The 16,718-nt window shown below is 51.7% G+C and overlaps 3 protein-coding genes across 3 annotated transcripts in view; 2 read left to right on the top strand and 1 right to left on the bottom strand.

Annotated features, from left to right (window-relative positions):
• Positions 1-3,282, top strand: part of RASL12 (RAS-like, family 12) — a 4,086-nt gene extending 804 nt beyond the window's left edge. The window contains exons 2-6 of the mRNA XM_009321461.1: positions 193-309; positions 419-475; positions 1,607-1,680; positions 1,774-1,964; positions 2,810-3,282. Coding sequence (XP_009319736.1) covers positions 201-309; positions 419-475; positions 1,607-1,680; positions 1,774-1,964; positions 2,810-3,194 — 816 coding nt within the window. The 5' untranslated portion in view covers positions 193-200 and the 3' untranslated portion in view covers positions 3,195-3,282. The remainder of the gene's footprint in view (positions 1-192; positions 310-418; positions 476-1,606; positions 1,681-1,773; positions 1,965-2,809) is intronic.
• A 1,387-nt stretch (positions 3,283-4,669) lies between these two features.
• On the bottom strand, positions 4,670-7,257 carry SLC51B (solute carrier family 51, beta subunit). The gene is made up of 4 exons (XM_009321534.1): positions 7,092-7,257; positions 6,646-6,789; positions 5,701-5,791; positions 4,670-4,874 (listed from the first exon to the last, which is right to left on the bottom strand). The coding sequence occupies exons 1-4, from the start codon at positions 7,255-7,257 to the stop codon at positions 4,670-4,672; spliced, it is 606 nt and encodes a 201-aa protein (XP_009319809.1).
• Positions 7,258-7,798: 541 nt separating this feature from the next.
• The window catches only part of MTFMT (mitochondrial methionyl-tRNA formyltransferase), a 15,158-nt gene continuing 6,238 nt past the window's right edge, over positions 7,799-16,718 (top strand). Inside the window, exons 1-2 of the mRNA XM_009321533.1 lie at positions 7,799-7,804; positions 9,749-9,864. Of these exons, the coding sequence (XP_009319808.1) occupies positions 7,799-7,804; positions 9,749-9,864 (122 nt within the window). The remainder of the gene's footprint in view (positions 7,805-9,748; positions 9,865-16,718) is intronic.

Below are 16,718 nucleotides of genomic sequence, written 5' to 3'. Positions count from 1 at the left end.
GCCGCCATCAGGGGATGCTGATGCTGGCCACCCTGGCTCCAGGATGTGCATGGAGGAGAGCGGATCCCCCTCCCCGGTACTGCTGAGCCCCCCTTTCCCCCATGCTGGGGCACCCTATGAGCCAGGCGGCGAGAAGGTCCCCATCTGGCGTGGCAGCGGGTGCCCCACGTCCCCCCCCGCTCTCTCCCACAGGACAGAGGATGTCCTCAATGTTCGGCAAACCCCGAGCTGGCGGCGAGCGGCCGCCCCAGAGCCCCCTCGCTGAATGCAACGTGGCCATCCTGGGGTGCCGAGGGGCCGGCAAGTCAGGTGAGATGGGTGCCCCGCCACCATGGGGACGGCTGGGCATCGGGGCAGTGCTGGTGCCGTGGTGCCGTGGGGGCACACCCACCTCACCTGCTTCTTTCACCTCCTGCAGCTTTGACCGTGAAGTTTCTAACCAAGAGGTTCATAAGCGAATATGATCCGAACTTGGGTAAGACGCTTTCTGTGCGGGTGTTTCCCTCTGGTTGTCCCCATGAGCTCCCACGGAGCATCCTTCCCGTCTCCTGCGTTTCCCACGAATATGGCATTTAAGGGGGGGAAAAAAACCAACACCCAAAATTACATGAAAAACAACGGAAGGGCTGGATTTGACCCAAACCCGCCTGTAAAAACAGAGGTGAAAGCAGCGCTCTCTCCACGGACATGTCCCATGGGGGAACATCAGCTCCTTGCATCACCCTGAAGAAGCTGAAAGCCGAATTATTGGGGGTCCTTGGGGAGCAACTTGTGCCTCCTGCTCACTCCTGGGGGTGTCGGGCAGGGGAAGGGCTGGGGCAGCGAGTGGGGGCCGCAGAGTGGGCGGCCCCGGGGGCTGCACTTTGCAGCAAGTAGTTCTGGGCTTTTTTTTTTTCCACTCGTTTGAATAATTAATAACTATTTTCCTAGGCCTGACTCCAGGGCGCGGGGAAGAACAATAATGATTTATAGGGGACATTAGGGAGATATGGACCTTGTCCAGGAACCGACTCCAGCCCCTAATAACTCAGCGACTCTTAGGAAAGAAGGATAAATCCTTTCCTCCTCGGATCTTTTTTGGGAATGTAGTTTCATCTTCCCACGTCAAAACCTTTCTGAAATGCATCCGTTAGGACTCAGCTGGGAGAAGGCATCTTTCTCCCAGGGGAACGGCTGAGCAGCTTTCCCTGCCTGCCCCCCTTCCAAAAGAAAGGGGCACTCCTTTTGCCTGATTTATTGGGAAACAGCCCCGGTGTCAAGCCCTGAGCTTGCTTTATCTCACCAGGTCATGGCATTTAGATAAGGGCTGAGCCTCGGGTGCAGTGATGGCCGTGCTGGCCTCCTTCCCCTCCCTCCTTCTCCCATGGGAGCCCATGCTTGCAGCATGCAGCGGGAAATGCAGTGGCTTGCCCAGCAGCATCAATGCCTGTCCCCCAAAATAATGTTGTCTCGGGAAGGAGCGAGGTGGGAGGCGTTGGTGGAGGACGTTCCTCACCTGGGGATGAGCTTTTTCCATGGTGCTCCAGGAAAGCATCCAGGGCTTTGCTTGGCTTTGGAGAAGACAGCACACCCCAGCCCGTCCTCACAACCACCCTTCTCCTTGCAGAGGACACCTATGCCTCAGAGGAGCTGGTGGACCAGCAGCCCGTGCTGCTGAAGGTGATGGACACCGCCGACCAGGTGAGGCACCAGGGCACTGCTGGTGCCAAACGCCCGGCATGACCCGTCTGGACCACGGCTGGACCACAGCTCAGCTGCTCCTCTCGCCCCCAGGACGGCCCCGGGAACTGCGAGCGCTACCTGCACTGGGCCAGCGCCTTCCTCGTTGTCTACAGCATCGATGATAGGAAGAGCTTCGAGGGCTGCCAGCACTACCTGGAGGTCCTTGCCCTGCACGTGAGGGGCTGCCAGCGTCGCTGCCCCGTGCTCCTGCTGGGCAACAAGCTGGACATGGAGCAGTACAGGTATCGGGCACGGGGCAAGGCTGTCTTTTCCTGGTGGGGGAGAGCTCACAGATCACCCCCCATCCCTCCGGCTGGGATGCAAAACCCAAATCTGTTTTTTTTGTGGTTATTTCCACTCCCATCGGTGTTCGCCACGTCCTCCTACATCTCCGAGGTTCCCGCTCTCCTGCCCAGGGCATGATGTGTTTATTTTGAGCCCGTTGGTATTTTCAGCGGGATGCTTTTCGGCTGCGTGGTAAGGCAGCGTCACTGTCCCCAGGCAGGGCTTGAGCCTGCTCCAGCTCCTCGCTCCCCTCTGGATGTGCCCTTTCCCTGGAGCCCTTTCTTGCCCCATCCCCGCTGCCAGGACTGGATGTCCCCAGTGTGTTTTTCTGGCCTTTTGTGTCACTCTGGGGCTGTGCTGAGTGTTGGTCCCATGGGTCCTTGAGTCACGCGCGTTGCTGAACCCCCCTGTGCATTGCTGAACCCCCCCATGCTCCCAGTACAGAGGCTTCCCCCTCCTCACGGCAAGGCCCCGCCCCGTCTCCTCCCCGTTTCCCAGTGCGCTGCCATCCCATCCAGCCCCCTGCGTCCCTGGCACGCGTCCCTGGCATGGGAGGTTGCATGATTCCCCAGGAACCCGTGCAGCCCGTTGCTCTGGGATTTCAGGAAAGGCAAAGCTCTTTTGGACTCATGTCCCCCGTTTGTCCCAGGAGGGGGGGATGAGTGGGTGCTGCCCCAGTGCTCACCGGGAAGCAGGCGTGGGATGCAGGGTCCGCTGCTCCCCGCCTGCACCCCTTGCTCCCCTTTTCGGGTGGTTGCAGCGCTCCAAGGGATGCTGCACCCGTCCCGTCCGCTCCCACCAGGCAGGTGCCCGCAGCCGAAGGGATGTCGCTGGCGAGCAGGTTCGGGTGCCTCTTCTATGAGGTGTCGGCGTGCCAGGACTTCGCCAGGGTGCAGCACGTCTTCTATGAAGCCGTGCGGGAGGTGCGGCACCAGGCGGAGCAGAGCCTGCCTGTCCGGCCACTCTTCATCACCGAGGAGCGTCCCTGCCCACCGGTGGCCACGCCGGTCACCCTGCCCACCCGCCATGGCTTGGCCAGCTGCACCTTCAACACCCTCTCCACCGTGAACTACAAGGAGATGCCCTCGGTGGCCCAGGCCAAGCTGGTCACCGTCAAGTCCTCACGAGCTCAGAGCAAGAGGAAAGCTCCCACGCTCACCTTGCTGAAAGGTTTCAAGATATTTTAGGACGCATCCCTGTGGGCTGCAGAGGGGGTGGCGAGAGACCCCCCGTCCCCCCGGCTCCGCAAGGGCTGAGACCATCCACGACGGACTCATGGGCACCGCAGCAGCTGCTGGCGGACGGTGGCCCCGGTCTCCGCACCGGGGCAAAGCCTGTGGTGACAATTCAGTGAGCGGACGGGGTGCTGAGAGTCCGAAACTGGCTGTGGCATCACTCTGCCTGCCCCCGCCCCGGCTCTCGTCCCCCCTGGCCGAGCACTGCCGCGATGTTTGCACCCTGTCCTGCCATCGGCACCGGGGGCCAGCCCAGTTTTCCGTGCGGATCCGTGCAGTTCCCGGAGCGGCCAGAGCCGCGGGCACCACCGGAGGGCGAGGGCCTTCCCCAGGGCCCCCCAGACAGCTTGGGCACCTGGCACACAGCGACGGGAGCCCAGGAAGGGGGAGTTAATCATTAATCAAGCATGGAGGCACCCATCTTGTTCATCTCATGGGTCTCCTGACCGAGCAATAAGTAGGAGGAATTTTTATTTTTTTTAATCCGAACAAGAAAGGTGCAGATATTGTTTCAGTCGGCTAAAGGCCTCAGGTGTCCTGAAACAGATTCCCATGCGTCGAAATAAGTCATACCAAAATAGCTGTTTTTTTAATCAACTTTTTACACTATAGTGCTCCTTTTCAAAGGCTTTGCAAGGAGAGATGCTTCACTGACAAGGACACACTCTGAAAAGCCTTTGTTTAAAAGACTGATGTATTTCCAAAAGTGTCTTGAATTATTTCATGGCTTCTACATGTGCCCAGCTAAGGGTGTGAAGTGAATCCTAAAGCAGAGCAGGCTCCACCTGTGCCCAAGCCAGGGACAAGGGCTGTGCGTTCGGCTGCATTTACTCTATCAGGTTAAATGTTCTGCTTCTTCCTGGAGTTGCAGTTACTCTGCAGAGTAAAATATCCACATGTATATTTGTACATATATACATATATATATATGACCTTAATGATAGAGAGAGAGATTCAATACGGGATTTCGATCAACCACTTTGGAAAGTATTTTAATAAAGATGATTTCTGAAAAGAACAAAAGCGCCTCCGCTTCAGTGTGGCTGTTTTCCTGAAGGGACGTGACGGCACGTTCCCTGACTGACTGCAGGAAAAGCCTCCCGCCCCGGCTCGGCTCCCACCCGTTCGCGGCAGAGGCAGGCGGCATCTGAGGGAGGGGGTGAAGCTGGCGCGGGAGAGAAGGCTGGAGGCAGCCAAGCGCAGCGGGGAAAGAGCAGCCAGCCAGGACCTGAACCAGGGGAGGCACGGGTTTGCCTCAAGTCCAGAGCCGCTTCTGCTGGTGCAGCTCTGCTGCTTTCTTTTTTTACTCTCTTATGTTTCCCCAGGCTAAACTGCATTTTTAAACTTCCATCACTACAAATTGAGACATTCTGATACATTCTTTAGGGCCTATATGGTTTGACTTCAGCTGCTGTTGTATGGCATCCTCAGATCTCTGTGTACAGAGACGTCACGGTCCCGTCCTTCCACTGGACCACCACTTCTCCTGATCTCTGATCCTGGAGCACCGGCTCCTGCTTTTGCAGTTCGGCCGGGCTGTATTCCTGCACAGGCATCAGGGCTTGCTTGGCCTCCAGCTCAGCCTGCTGGGTGGTTTGCACTGCTTCTCTATACATGTGGATCTTCCTTTTCCTGCAGGGAAGGCACAAAAAGGAAATGTGGAGTGAAGCGGCGAGCCCAGCCCCCACCCGGGGGCAGGCATCTACCCCCAGTGATGGGTACATTCACCTCTTCGCACCTTGGCCCTGGGAACACATTAGCTGCTTACGGGCAAACCCCCCGCCAGCTGCGCTGTGTCATGGGAGTGGTCTGAAGCGTTTGAGTACACACAGCCGCGGGGTTTGCACGTGGAGAACACACAGCACACAGCGCAAAGCGAGGCAGTAACATCCAGCAAGCCATCGTTAAAATGAGAGCACGGCAGACTTGTAACATTAGCTCTTCTTCTCTCATTTTAAGATGAAAGCTCTGACCCAGATGTAGGTTTTCTTGCTGTAGAAGACAGCAAGTTGCTCCTCAGCTGCAGGGTTGTTGTGCAGCAGCATGGCCCAGGGGAACACTGTGGGAATGCAGACGGGGAAAGGCTGGGGAGTCCTGCTCCAGAGCCCCTGTGCGCCCCTGTTCTTACGGGAGAGCACCTCACACCACACATTTAACATCACTTCCCTCCCAACAGCCCTGTTGCAGACTCTTCACCGGTGAGGATCCAGGGCCCGGAGAAGTGAAGTGGCTCGTTCCAAGTGACACACGAGGAGAGCAGGGAGTCAGGCAAGGTTTTACAATGAAGTACAGTTCAAAGGGAGTTTGTCTTTGCTTTTCTCCCCATTGCTCAGGGCTTGTTCCTGCCCTGCATCTCTGCATGCTGCCCTGCCCTGCCAAACCCACATGTCTGTCTGCCTGGGGGGAGGTCTCAGTGCACCACTACACACCAAAATACCCCCAAATTTTCCTGACTCACCTGTTTCGCACAATGTTAATGGCCAGGAGGAGAAGACCCAAAATCAAGGCCACGAAGGAAAGTGCAAGAACAGAGTAATTCCACGTTGACGCTGGGGGAAAGCACGGAGAGGCAGCGTTAGCATGCACAGAGCACTGTGGCCCACAGAGCCCGGACAAGCGTTTCCTGAGGATACCCAAGCTGACAGTACCATGGCTTGGCTGCAGGATGAGGGCAGAGGTTCTGGTGTCCATCTCAGCACCCAGAGCAGAGCACCCAGGTCACATTTTTGGGGATAACCTCAGGCAACTCTCCCTCCCTGGGCAGAAGACTTACACAACTGCTTTCTGCTGCTCACAGCCCCCCACCTCGGGTTCTGTATCTCTCACGCTGACCACATCTGCCATGCATGGCTTTTCAACCTTGCCCGAGAGCTGTGAGCGGCTGTGCCCACGGGTGGGAGCAAGGCTGAGAGCTGCAGCATCCCACCGTGAGCACTGCTAGAAGGGCTCCTCCCCTCTGCAGCCTTTCTCACCACTGCCACACTCAGGCAGGTAGATTTTGCCTTCGAACACTGGGATGTACAGCACAGATGGCAGTGGATGCTCTGCCCTTGATTTTTGTGGCTTTTAAGTTGATCCTCGGGGCACTGACCTGCTCCTATCGATCTGCTCCCTCCACCCTGCCAAAATCACTGGTCATCCCAGACCTTTGCTCTCTTGGCAGGCTATGCCTGGAAAGAGGCTGAACCCCTTTCTGGGAGGAGACACTATCTCAGTAAAGCCTCATGCCTGTCTTCACCCATGGCCTGCTTCTTCTGCAGGTGAGACTGAGGGTTTATATATCTGGGGTAAATCACCTCCTTGGGTAATTCCCTCGGGCATCTCTGTTAGGCAGGAGGGTTAACAGCCAAGGACTGTGTATCTCTATTTCAACTCTCAACCCAGGAACATCAATGGGACTTACGGTCTTCTCTGCGGAAGAACCAGAGCAGCTCCTCCAGCTCTTCTTGACCTATACCCAGCGCAAGGGTCGTGTTGCCTGCTGTGTGGCCATACACGAGTGTGCTGGCAAGGGCTGCAGGGAAGTACCTGTCCTGCTCTGCCTTGGCTGCGGAAGAAAAGAGCAGAAAGATGGAATGGCCGCTCACTGTAATACTTTGGGCCAGAAATGGCCTTCCCCTTGGCTCCAAGGGTTGCCCAGCACATCCCTCCAAGCAGGCAGATGCAGCCGTGAGGGTACAGCCTTATCTCATACACCAAGAAGTGTAGAGCGTTTCTGGCTCACACTGCAGATCCCATTCTGGTGGGGCACCCAGGGTTGGAAAGACCCCAGGACACTGAATGTGCCTTTCCACATTCCCCAGCAGTGTGTGTGCGTGTACCACTGGTCCCCGGGTGTGCGGCACTTACCTGCTTTCTCCTCGCACACGCTCCTGTCTGCAACATCTCGCCATTGGGCCTTCAGGCCTCCCACGCTATTGAGAGCAACTCCTTTCCTGTTTGCCACCAGGTAGCTCTGGCTGCTGCCCAGAGGAGAGAGCAGAGAATTTGAGCAGTCCCAGTTTGTGTAGCCCATGCTGCCGCAGAGACTTGTCTGCACTCTGTTGGCCCCCACCATGGAGAGGCAGCTCTGCGTGCCGTGATTCATCAAAGAATTGCCTTGCCAAGACCAGTCCTGGAAATCTGACTCTGGATTACAGTCCTCCAGCAGTAAATCCCCATTCATCAGGCTGGCTTGTAAACACAGCTTGACTTTAGCATTTTTCATCAGAAAAGCTTCAGTGTCTGCAAAGAAACCAGCATATGAGTGTGGCCACTCCCTAAGCACAGGACACATATGCTCACAGAGTGTATAGGGTAGATGGGAATGACACCCAATTCTGGAACTGGGAAATCAGCGTAAGGCAAAAGGCATTCAAGAGGCAAACTGCCTCCAGTCCAGCTTCTCTCTGCCAGGGCTGTTGGGCTCGTAGCTGAGCTTTCCCTAACCCATGCTTCTCAGCAAACATGGCTCAAGCACGTTCTTTTGGGTGGATCCTGGGAAGCCCAGCTAGACTTGCCCTTGTGACTAGTGCTGAGCTCTGAAGCTCTATTTGTAGCTGTTCCCCGGAGAAGAGATGACGGTAAGCTCCTCTCCTAGACTTGAGCTCTGCCGGGCCCCTTGGTGTGCTGGCTGGTGCCAGCCCACAGCACCATGCAGCCTGGCCCTCTGCCTGCTGATTCTGGGAGGTGGAAGGCTGCTCTCTTGGTTTGTTCCAAGAGGCAGAGGAGGCTCAGACCTTTGGTGAGCCTCATTGCTGGCTTCTCCTTTGCCTCTGGAGATGGACACCGTGATGTCCTGCTCCAGCTGGATGAACTAGGAACTGCCTCCAATGTCTCCGTTTCTGGGGAACCACAGCAGGGAAGGATTTAGGGCTCTGGTCTTTCCAGTTCTGCTGTCTAACCTTAAAGTTTCAGTTGGAACATCCCTCTGCACAGTGGAGGAGCAGATAGTCCCAACAGACATTGATATTCGGTTTTAAAAAATCAAATCTCCCTAAGTCAGGTGTCTTCCTAGGTGTCGAAGAGATTGCAACAAGTGCTGTGACCACAGGCTTAGGGTGCAACTTTCTCCATGGTTGAGTCAGGCTGCTGCTGTTGTATACTGAGGAAAAAGGGCCCATGGAGAGGAAGAAACTGTATTTCCAGAAAGCTAAGGTTTTTAATGCATGCCTTTGCCATAGTATTATCTATATGTGTTTGCCCTCAGACAGTGAGGCGTTCATAAGGTCATACAACAATGCTGGAAACTCTTGCACGTGTACATCCAACTCCCGTGAACCTACCCTGCAGACAATGTCTTGTAACCCCTGCTGAGCCTGGCGTGGGTGAGAGCCTGTGAAGAGGTGCAGCCTCAGCACGTGTGACCTACTTCACCCACACTATTATCCTCTAAGCCAAGACTCTACCTTGCAGGAGGAAAAATGGGATTATCCAGAAGAACTTCATATTTGTATGTGCAGCTGGGAAGGATCACGCCTTCACCAGTGTTTCTTCAGTGCGCAGATGCCTGGGAAAGAGAGAGAGCCAAGAGGTGAGGGATAACCTCGCAGCGTCCTCTACTAGCTCCCACCGTGCGGTGCCACTGGTTTTATCAGCGGGAGCCGTGAAGTTATACGAGTTATTACTCACAGGGACTGGATACAGCAGGCCAGCGTGTTTCTCCTCCGGTGTCTACAGGAGATGAAAGGAGACAAAAGCACAAGTAGAAGTGATGATCTTTGAAATGACTCTGCGCTCACGCTGATTCCCCTCCCTGCTCCAGCTCTGTATTCAGAGAGGGGATCTGATGTACCCCTGCAGTTGTGGCATGTTTTCTTCTGTTAACGTGAGTCTGAGCTGCCAGGACAGGGTGCAGACATCCTGGGAGCCATTGAGGTGATAGCAGAGTGGGTCTGGCACAGGGTCTGCTGCCTCGGGTTGGATGCCTTGCCTAGGTGACCCCGTGCAGATGCAAGCTCGGCTGCTGACAGCCAGCCCCTCCCCAGCTAACCTCACTGCTCCCCTCCTTGCTTGCCTGCCATAATCCTTAGAGAATACATACTTTGTGGACAGTGACTACCTGCTGCCAATCCATGGATGGCAGAATAAGGGTGTGGAGATGAGGGCTTAGCTCCAAGAGGAGGAAAAGCCAGCTTGCCATAGAGGCAAAGGCATCTCCCAGCTCTCAGGGAAGCAGAAGGCTCCTCCTTGACCTTTAGTCCCCCATTTGTCAGTGGCATCAATCCAGCTTTTATGGCTGCTTGTCCAACTCAGTTCTTCAGCCTCCTTTGGAGAGACCTGACCTGAGCAGAGGGTTCCCATCTGTCCACTGTGGGTTAGTTTGAGATGGTTAGGTGGCTCTCCCCAGCCCACTGCTCCACCACTGCTCACTGGCCCCATCTGAACCGTCACCCACCTGCAGGTGAATGACACCACAACACACGTGCTTCCCTCAGACATGCTGGCCCCACAGGCCATTGATTATTATATGAAGACTTAGACTTTTATGACTGTGTGAGACTCTCAACTTTTACCTGCCTTTGTAGTGTGGCCTGGCACTGTCTGAAACTGTTCCCTGGAAATCGCTCACGAGCACGTTCCACCACGCCAGGCGTGCCAACAACACTTCTGCTGACTCCTCAGGGAAGCATCTGTCCTATCGGTTATAGACCTAACGATTGCTACTATTCCCCCCCCCTTCTCAATGTCTTCACAATTCAAAGTTCACATTTTATAGCCAACCAGGCATGCAGGCTTGCTCCCTGCTGCCAGAAAACCACCTGTTAGCAATTCTTTGAGGACAGGACTCTGAAATACATGCTCCACTTTGACTCTGTATTTCAGAAAATATGGGTAAAGCTGCTCCCTGCAGTTAGGTATGCCAATTACCTTACCGTCCGGGTAAGCTTTAGCTTATTCACATGGATCACTCCTCAGAAAGGAGGAAATAAAGTCCTGGTGCCAATGAAATCAAGTTACAAGTCTGCTACACCCTAATAAGAAGTGCCACTTGAATGTGTTATATCTTGCTGTGCAAGGCTTCCGTCTAATCATTTGCTCGAACAGGAATATTTGACATGCATGTTGCTGATTTTCTCTTAAGGTGTTTCATAACTTGTGGGCCACCTCCTGGCGTCCACACTAAAGCTGCCATGCACAGCAGGGATGCTAGAAAGCTGCTAGAAGTACTTCACTACTTCATAAAGTAGTGACTGCCAAATCTCCCCCAGACGTGGGAGGCCGGAACTTCTCAGGTACAATACAGTAGCAGAATGGATATTTATCGTGCGTTAACAGGAAATTTAGGTAAAAGACTTTAAGGGAAACCTCAGGTATTTTAAAGATCTTTTACATCTACACCAAACTGACCAAACTAGTTTGGAAGGTTCATTCATCAGAGCTATAAAACAAAGTGTTCTTAGGCCAGCGGAGAGCCTGAGCAGGATCCAGCACACTGCCTGCACCACCAGTTTCCCCAGTAAGGAAACACAGTTCGGCTGGACATGCTCTGGAGAGTTTGGCTCTTCCAGCCTGAAAGAGAGATTTTTAAAGTCATCTCCTCCAGCTTCCCCCACACAGCTGCTCTGCCCCGCTGCTCACATCCCAGCGTGGGTGAGCACTGCTCCACCAAACAAGCTGAGAGAGCATGGGTGATGTCTTCACTATTGCTCCCTTGCCCACATGTTTCAGCAGTCACTCTGGCTGCTGTTGGATGGGGATGAGCCCTTAGATCTGGGCCTTTGACAACTCTAAGCTGTGGACTTCTGTCTCCTAGCCCTCTGAAGACACCCAAGACCCTTCTGAGGTTGCTTCTCAGCATGGGTACAACACAGGGAACTCAAATGAGAGAAAGCTCATGCATTGTAAGCTTGTATGGAAGGAGGTAGAAAGAACAAAGAGGCCAGCACCTCTCAAGGAAACATTTTAATTGTGCTATTTTGAGTTTATATTTACACCTGAACAATTTTGTAACTTTTTTCTTTTTGCAAATGAGATTTTCACACCAAAAGCTGCAAAATTTATATGCTGTGCATACTTCAGGAACAAAGAGCCACTTGCCAATGCTGTCCCAAATCCTCTCGTTCAAAATGAGGATCTGTGGGCTTTGGTGGCATCCTATCAAATCTCAAGAAAGTACAGAAAAATGGCAAGTGACTCTTTTTTGCTTTACATATTGATCCCAGCACTTAAATGGTAAAATTCTTCCTCATGATGGAAGCCTTTGGAGATATGAGACCCACCACACGCACAAGGCAGAGCTGAGGGATTGGTGCTCTAGAGGTTGGCGTAACCCGGCGAGGGGCCTGTCCTGTGCGGGAACACGCGCGTCCCCAGCTGCATGTGGACTCTTTCCAGCCAGGGCACAGCACGCAGTGCTGTGAAACCGCCATGTGCTTTGCATGTTGGTTTTTATCAGGTATAATACTCGAGGCTGCTTACCAAGCCAGATGTTGCCCTCACTCTGCAAATGAGAAGTCTTGAGATACTTACTATATTGATATAAGTAAAGATGGGGAAAAAAAGTCTTCTGGAAAAAGACCATCAAGTACAGCTTCTGTTAAGATGATAATGTCCCTCTGGACACTACTCGCTACACAATATGGGGCAATGCACTTATAATGTCCCAGTCTTTGTAAAACAGTCTCCTCTTTTCATTCAGACTCTCTTGCTGGTGGTTACCTCATCTTAACTGATTGTGTTAAAATGTGTCAGTTATTCCAAATATATTATAAAAGTGGGATGCCCTGTCTTTGGTATTCATAGAGGATATACAATGGCACACCACAGAAATACAAATGGATGGGCTGGTTTATAAAGGTACATTAAGGATCAAGTTCATTTAAAGAACACAAGAAAAATGTTTAATATTTAAAATACTAAAGCAAGAAGGCAGTCTGTACTATTTTTTAACCTTTGTAAAGTCAAAACTTAAAGAGCAAATCTGAGTTATATTAAATATTTTCCTTTGACTGCTTTCCAGGCTGTTTATATGCAGGAGTTATCCCAGCCTGCTTCTCACTTGCCATTCAGTCTCTCCTTAAACAAGTCATACAGCCTTTGCTTAAAATTTCCAAGGATCCGAGCTTTCAAACTGAGATAAATAAATAAGCCTTTCTTTACAGATAGCTATAAATTAACCCACCAGCTAGTGCACCAGGAATGTCCGTTAATCTCCGCTAACTCACCAGAAACATGCAGTTCCCAGCAGAAAGGAAGCTACATTTCTCCTTTAAGCCCTGCTGTCTGAAGACGACTCCTCCGAGCACCCGTCAGCGCCTTACTACGGCAACAAGGTTGCCTTTCCTCCTTGCCTGGTGTGCTATGAGCTGTGATTCATTCTGCTCCTGAGTCATGTGTGAAGGACAGTCCAACAGGTGAGGTTTGCTCCAGCCCCTGAAAAAAACACACCTCTTTAGTGGGTCCATTTACAGCATGGGGTGAACGACCTTTTCCCAAAGAATGAACCATAGGAACTTCCAGCTTATTTGCTCAAGCTATTGGCATAATCAGTATTAAAAGAGCACGCCGAGTAGAATGACACTCAGTAATAAGTTACCCTGGGGTTAAAATAAACGATAACATTCTCTCTGCCTGGCTTAGTCCTCATTGCATAAAGGAAGCATGTCCTGATAAAGCAGATATTAGCCCTTTTTTTTTAGTGAATGATCATTCTAAGGCCCTCAGAGCATCTTACAAGAGCGACTGACTTTGCAGGCAAAGCACAAAGCACCCATCAGAGATTTTGCCATCCCTGTTTCACAGGTGCTGCCAACGGAGTTGGCTAAGACAATAGGCTACTAAGAGGCTTTGCAGCGTCACAAGGCTGATGTGCTGCCTTTTTGTGCCAGCCACATTTGGAAAGGATTTCTCCTCCCTGAACTATCTGATCCATGGATGGAGCTGCACACTGCAAAGCAAGCTAGATACCTCTCAGTGATGGGCTTGGAGCACGCAACTAGCACTGGTTAGCTTAAGCTTAATCGGAGATGGGCACAGTCTCCTTATGTTCGTCCTCAGTGTTTTCCAGCTTGAAATGAAATGTCTTTGGCATTGAAGCTGTGTTCCAATGCGATTAATCCTTTGAATCCCACCTCACATCCGTCTCGGAGCTTCCTCTGGCTGCCCCTGTGAAATTTCACCCAGGAGACATGCATATTCCCCAAACAGACATGTTTTACTGTTCAGCGTCAGCCTGGCAGCAATCGGATAGGAGCTCTAACTCAGAAACGCATCCTCCAGGAAACAAGAGCTCCTCTCTGCTCGGGGAGGCAGGTTGAGCCGGGACATCACACCACACTAAATCGTGCTGTCTTTCCTCCTCATTTCGAGTCGGATCATTTAAAAAGCGCCATCACACTAGGGAATGCTTTTCTACAGTGTCCTTGTGACCTTTCCATCGCCAGGGAAGGGGTACAGTGACAGGGCAACACGCAGTCTCACAAGCTATACAGCCAAATCCTCTGGCTCACTGCCTTTGAGAAAGGTGCAAAGAAAATGCCTGGCCCCTTTAGTGCAATCTCCGAGTAGAGGGATGGAGTCGCTAGCCATGGTGAAGAGCTGACTGTAACAGGAGGAGGGTGACTGCAAACCCCAGAAGGTCCCTTTCATCCCAATTTCCTACATGGCTTGATTTATGTATCTGTATTAAAAAAAAAAATTTCCCCAACTGATGTGTGGAAGCTGGGCGTGACGGTATAACCCACATTTCCCTAAACCGAAGCCTCTGAAACCAGGTGGAGAAACCTGATCGTAGGAGACGAGTGCCTGCAGCCCCCAGGAAGTCACGGGCACCTCTGCAGCTCCGCAGTGGCTGTTTGGGTCCCGTCCTGCCTTTGGGCTGTTTGCAGAAGAGGTGTCCGACAGCTCCTCCTGTACGGGAGACCCCCAGAGCCCTACTGCAGCCCTTGCAAGTCCAATGTCCCACAGCCAGTGGTGGAGTGATGGGCTACCTCCGCTCGCCTCCCCGGGGTGGAGTGGCGTGGGTTGGGGACAAGCCCTAGTGCACCAGCAAAGCAGTTCCTATTTCACCCCCCATGCCCCCCCAAAATAGTGTCGAGATGCAGGTAGGTGGCTGAGATGCCTTTAGGACTCAGCATGATGTACATGGAAATAAAACCAGTTTCCCACTGGTTAGAGTGGGCCCTCGTGCCCAGTAATCCTCTCCTTCCATAGAGGACCACGAACGCACTCAGGAGCAATCTCTTCAGCAATGGCTGTGAGTGTTTTACTTCATATTTCCCTGGACAATACTGGCACTCTTTAACGGGAGATATCTTTTTACTTCTTGGAGACACTTTCAGTGTCTTTGGCTAGGAAGCAAAGTGGAGATAGGACGTTGATTTGTGTTCTGCTTCCTCCTCGGATTTGTCTTCACTACTCTCAGGAAGAACTCGTCTGACCTTGGCGTTTTAATTTTCCTTATCTTTTTTGATCCCTTCTGTGTCTTTGACCCGAAATGCCTGGTTACAGAATAACTAAACAGTCAGGGTTGGGTTTTTTTTTTTTTTCCATGTACAAAAGCAGAGTTCAAATGCAGCAGGAAAGCAAGATTTGTGAGCTTTTCTTTTTTTTTTGTGAAACAATTAGATTGCTGCTTTCATTCTGCTGGAAAAATTTACATCGAAATAAATCTTCAGTTAAAATTTATGTATGCTGTGTCCAAGGCATAATACTAAATAATAGCTGTAATCTGTTTGAACTGTACAGTTGTATCAGAGCTGAGGATGAATTACTTGGGAGCAAGTATAGTGGGTTGAATTTAAGTCCACTTCATAAACTCACTGCAAATGAAACATTACTTACTTCATGTGCAAGTCTGGCAAAAACTCAGCACGGAGTTTCAGTATTTCCAGGAGCCTTAACCACTGCCAGAACCGAGAATCCATCTCCAGGGTTTAAGTCCCCTGATGAGCAGCAGGTGAAGCTCCGCACACAGTACCGATGTGCTGCTGACACGTTCAGTGCCTCCCGTGCTGGGATCCTATACCTGGAAATTAACACCCAGCAGCGGCTGGATGCTGGATTCAAATTCCCAGCTTTCAGGCAGTATTTGGGCCATCCAGACATGCATGGTACGTCCCTGGCCTTTTTGAAGTGCTGGTGATAAATCCAGGGTTTCACCCAAGACCTGAGAGAGCTGGTATTTGCCGGCACGACACAGGACATCTCCTTCCAGCCTGCCTTCCAGCAATTGCGCTGTCTGCTTCTGGAAACCTTCTGTATTTTTCAGCATCTGAGATAAGTGGTCAAACTACACGCTGTGTGGAACACTGCTTCCTCTCTTTTGGGTCCCGATACCTGTAAGTGCCTGTAATTGCTTAGTTATTGTGCAACGACTAATTGTTCCCTGTTTACCAGCTCCATACTATCTCTGATGAGACAGACTGCTCGCCTGCCCTTCTCCCCACATCCGCTTTCCAAGATGAACTATGCTGGTTGCTTTAATCTCTTCTCAAGCAGAAGCCATTCCTTCATCCTTGCTACCCTCGTTTATCTTTTTAGTTTTTTACAATATCATTTCATCTGTGCACCCTGAGATGAGGTGGCTGGAATTGAAGTGTCCTGCATGTGACTAAACTGAGGATTTTCATGGGGCTCCTGAAGTAATAGAGAATTAAGTTTTCTGGAGCAATTGATTTTTAGGTACTGATTCTCAGCTAGCAAATTACCTCAGTATTTGGTAGCGTGTTCTCCTTTCCTCAAGATGCAGGAATGTAAGCACCTCAGTTAGGATGGCCCGACTCTTTTTTTTTTTACCTATAGCAGCACTTCCTCATTAGTTTTCCTTTGTCTGAGCGAAGAAAGCCCGCATGATGGGCGAAACAGACGTGACAAAGGGAATGAATATGCACAGTGCCGCTTGGCGCAGCACAGAGTTTCACTTTCCTTAGTGATCCTTCCCTCATGTACCCGTCTGACAGAAGTTCTGTCATCCAAGTAATTCACATGTTTACACGGGCATATGGGAAATGTTTCCAGATTCTCACATTCCGTGTTTCAGAAATTCCTAGTGTCAAAGACTGTAAGATATACTGTGATTTAGATGTGGTAGGGAATTTGTGTATGTAATTTATGTTAAATGAAAAACTACACAAAAAACCATCTTCCCATGCGAGAAAAGAATGTTAACAGAATGATAAAATATTTTCATTCTTATGTTATGGGAGAAGACAGTTCTTTAAGTGGTATTCTGACCCCACAGTTTACAAGAAAACATTCTTTAAATTATAATCACTCTTAAAACAAAGCTGTCCACAGAGGCAGAGACAGAGATTAGCCTTCCAAACGCTGCATCGAGGCCAGCAAAAATCAGCGGCTGCGGTGTCAACACCCCTTTCTGCCCCGGCGTTTTTCCGCGTTATCTCCGCACCGAGGCAGAGCGGCCAGTTTGCGGTCAGGAGGGCCAGGGTTACGGGTCCACCCCCGCGGGAGACGCTCGCCCGGGCAGCGCCGACGCTGCGGAGAGACAGAAGCCAGGGCTGGAGGCCGCGCCCGGGCCGCGCGGCCGAGACCGGG

This window comes from Pygoscelis adeliae, unplaced genomic scaffold (assembly GCF_000699105.1).
Source record: "Pygoscelis adeliae isolate BGI_AS28 unplaced genomic scaffold, ASM69910v1 Scaffold13, whole genome shotgun sequence".
Taxonomy (NCBI): domain Eukaryota; kingdom Metazoa; phylum Chordata; class Aves; order Sphenisciformes; family Spheniscidae; genus Pygoscelis; species Pygoscelis adeliae.
Note: the sequence above shows the minus strand (reverse complement) of the source record. Positions and strands in the feature narration are given on the sequence as shown.

Coding starts and splice junctions, on each gene's coding strand:
- SLC51B (XM_009321534.1), bottom strand. CDS start 7,257: ATGGGCTACACAAACTGGGACTGCTCAAATTCTCTGCTCTCTCCTCTG. Junction 6,790..7,091: donor CGTGTGCGAGGAGAAAGCAG/GTAAGTGCCGCA, acceptor TTTCTTCCGCAG/CCAAGGCAGAGCAGGACAGG. Junction 4,875..5,700: donor ATTAACATTGTGCGAAACAG/GTGAGTCAGGAA, acceptor CCTTCCCTGCAG/GAAAAGGAAGATCCACATGT.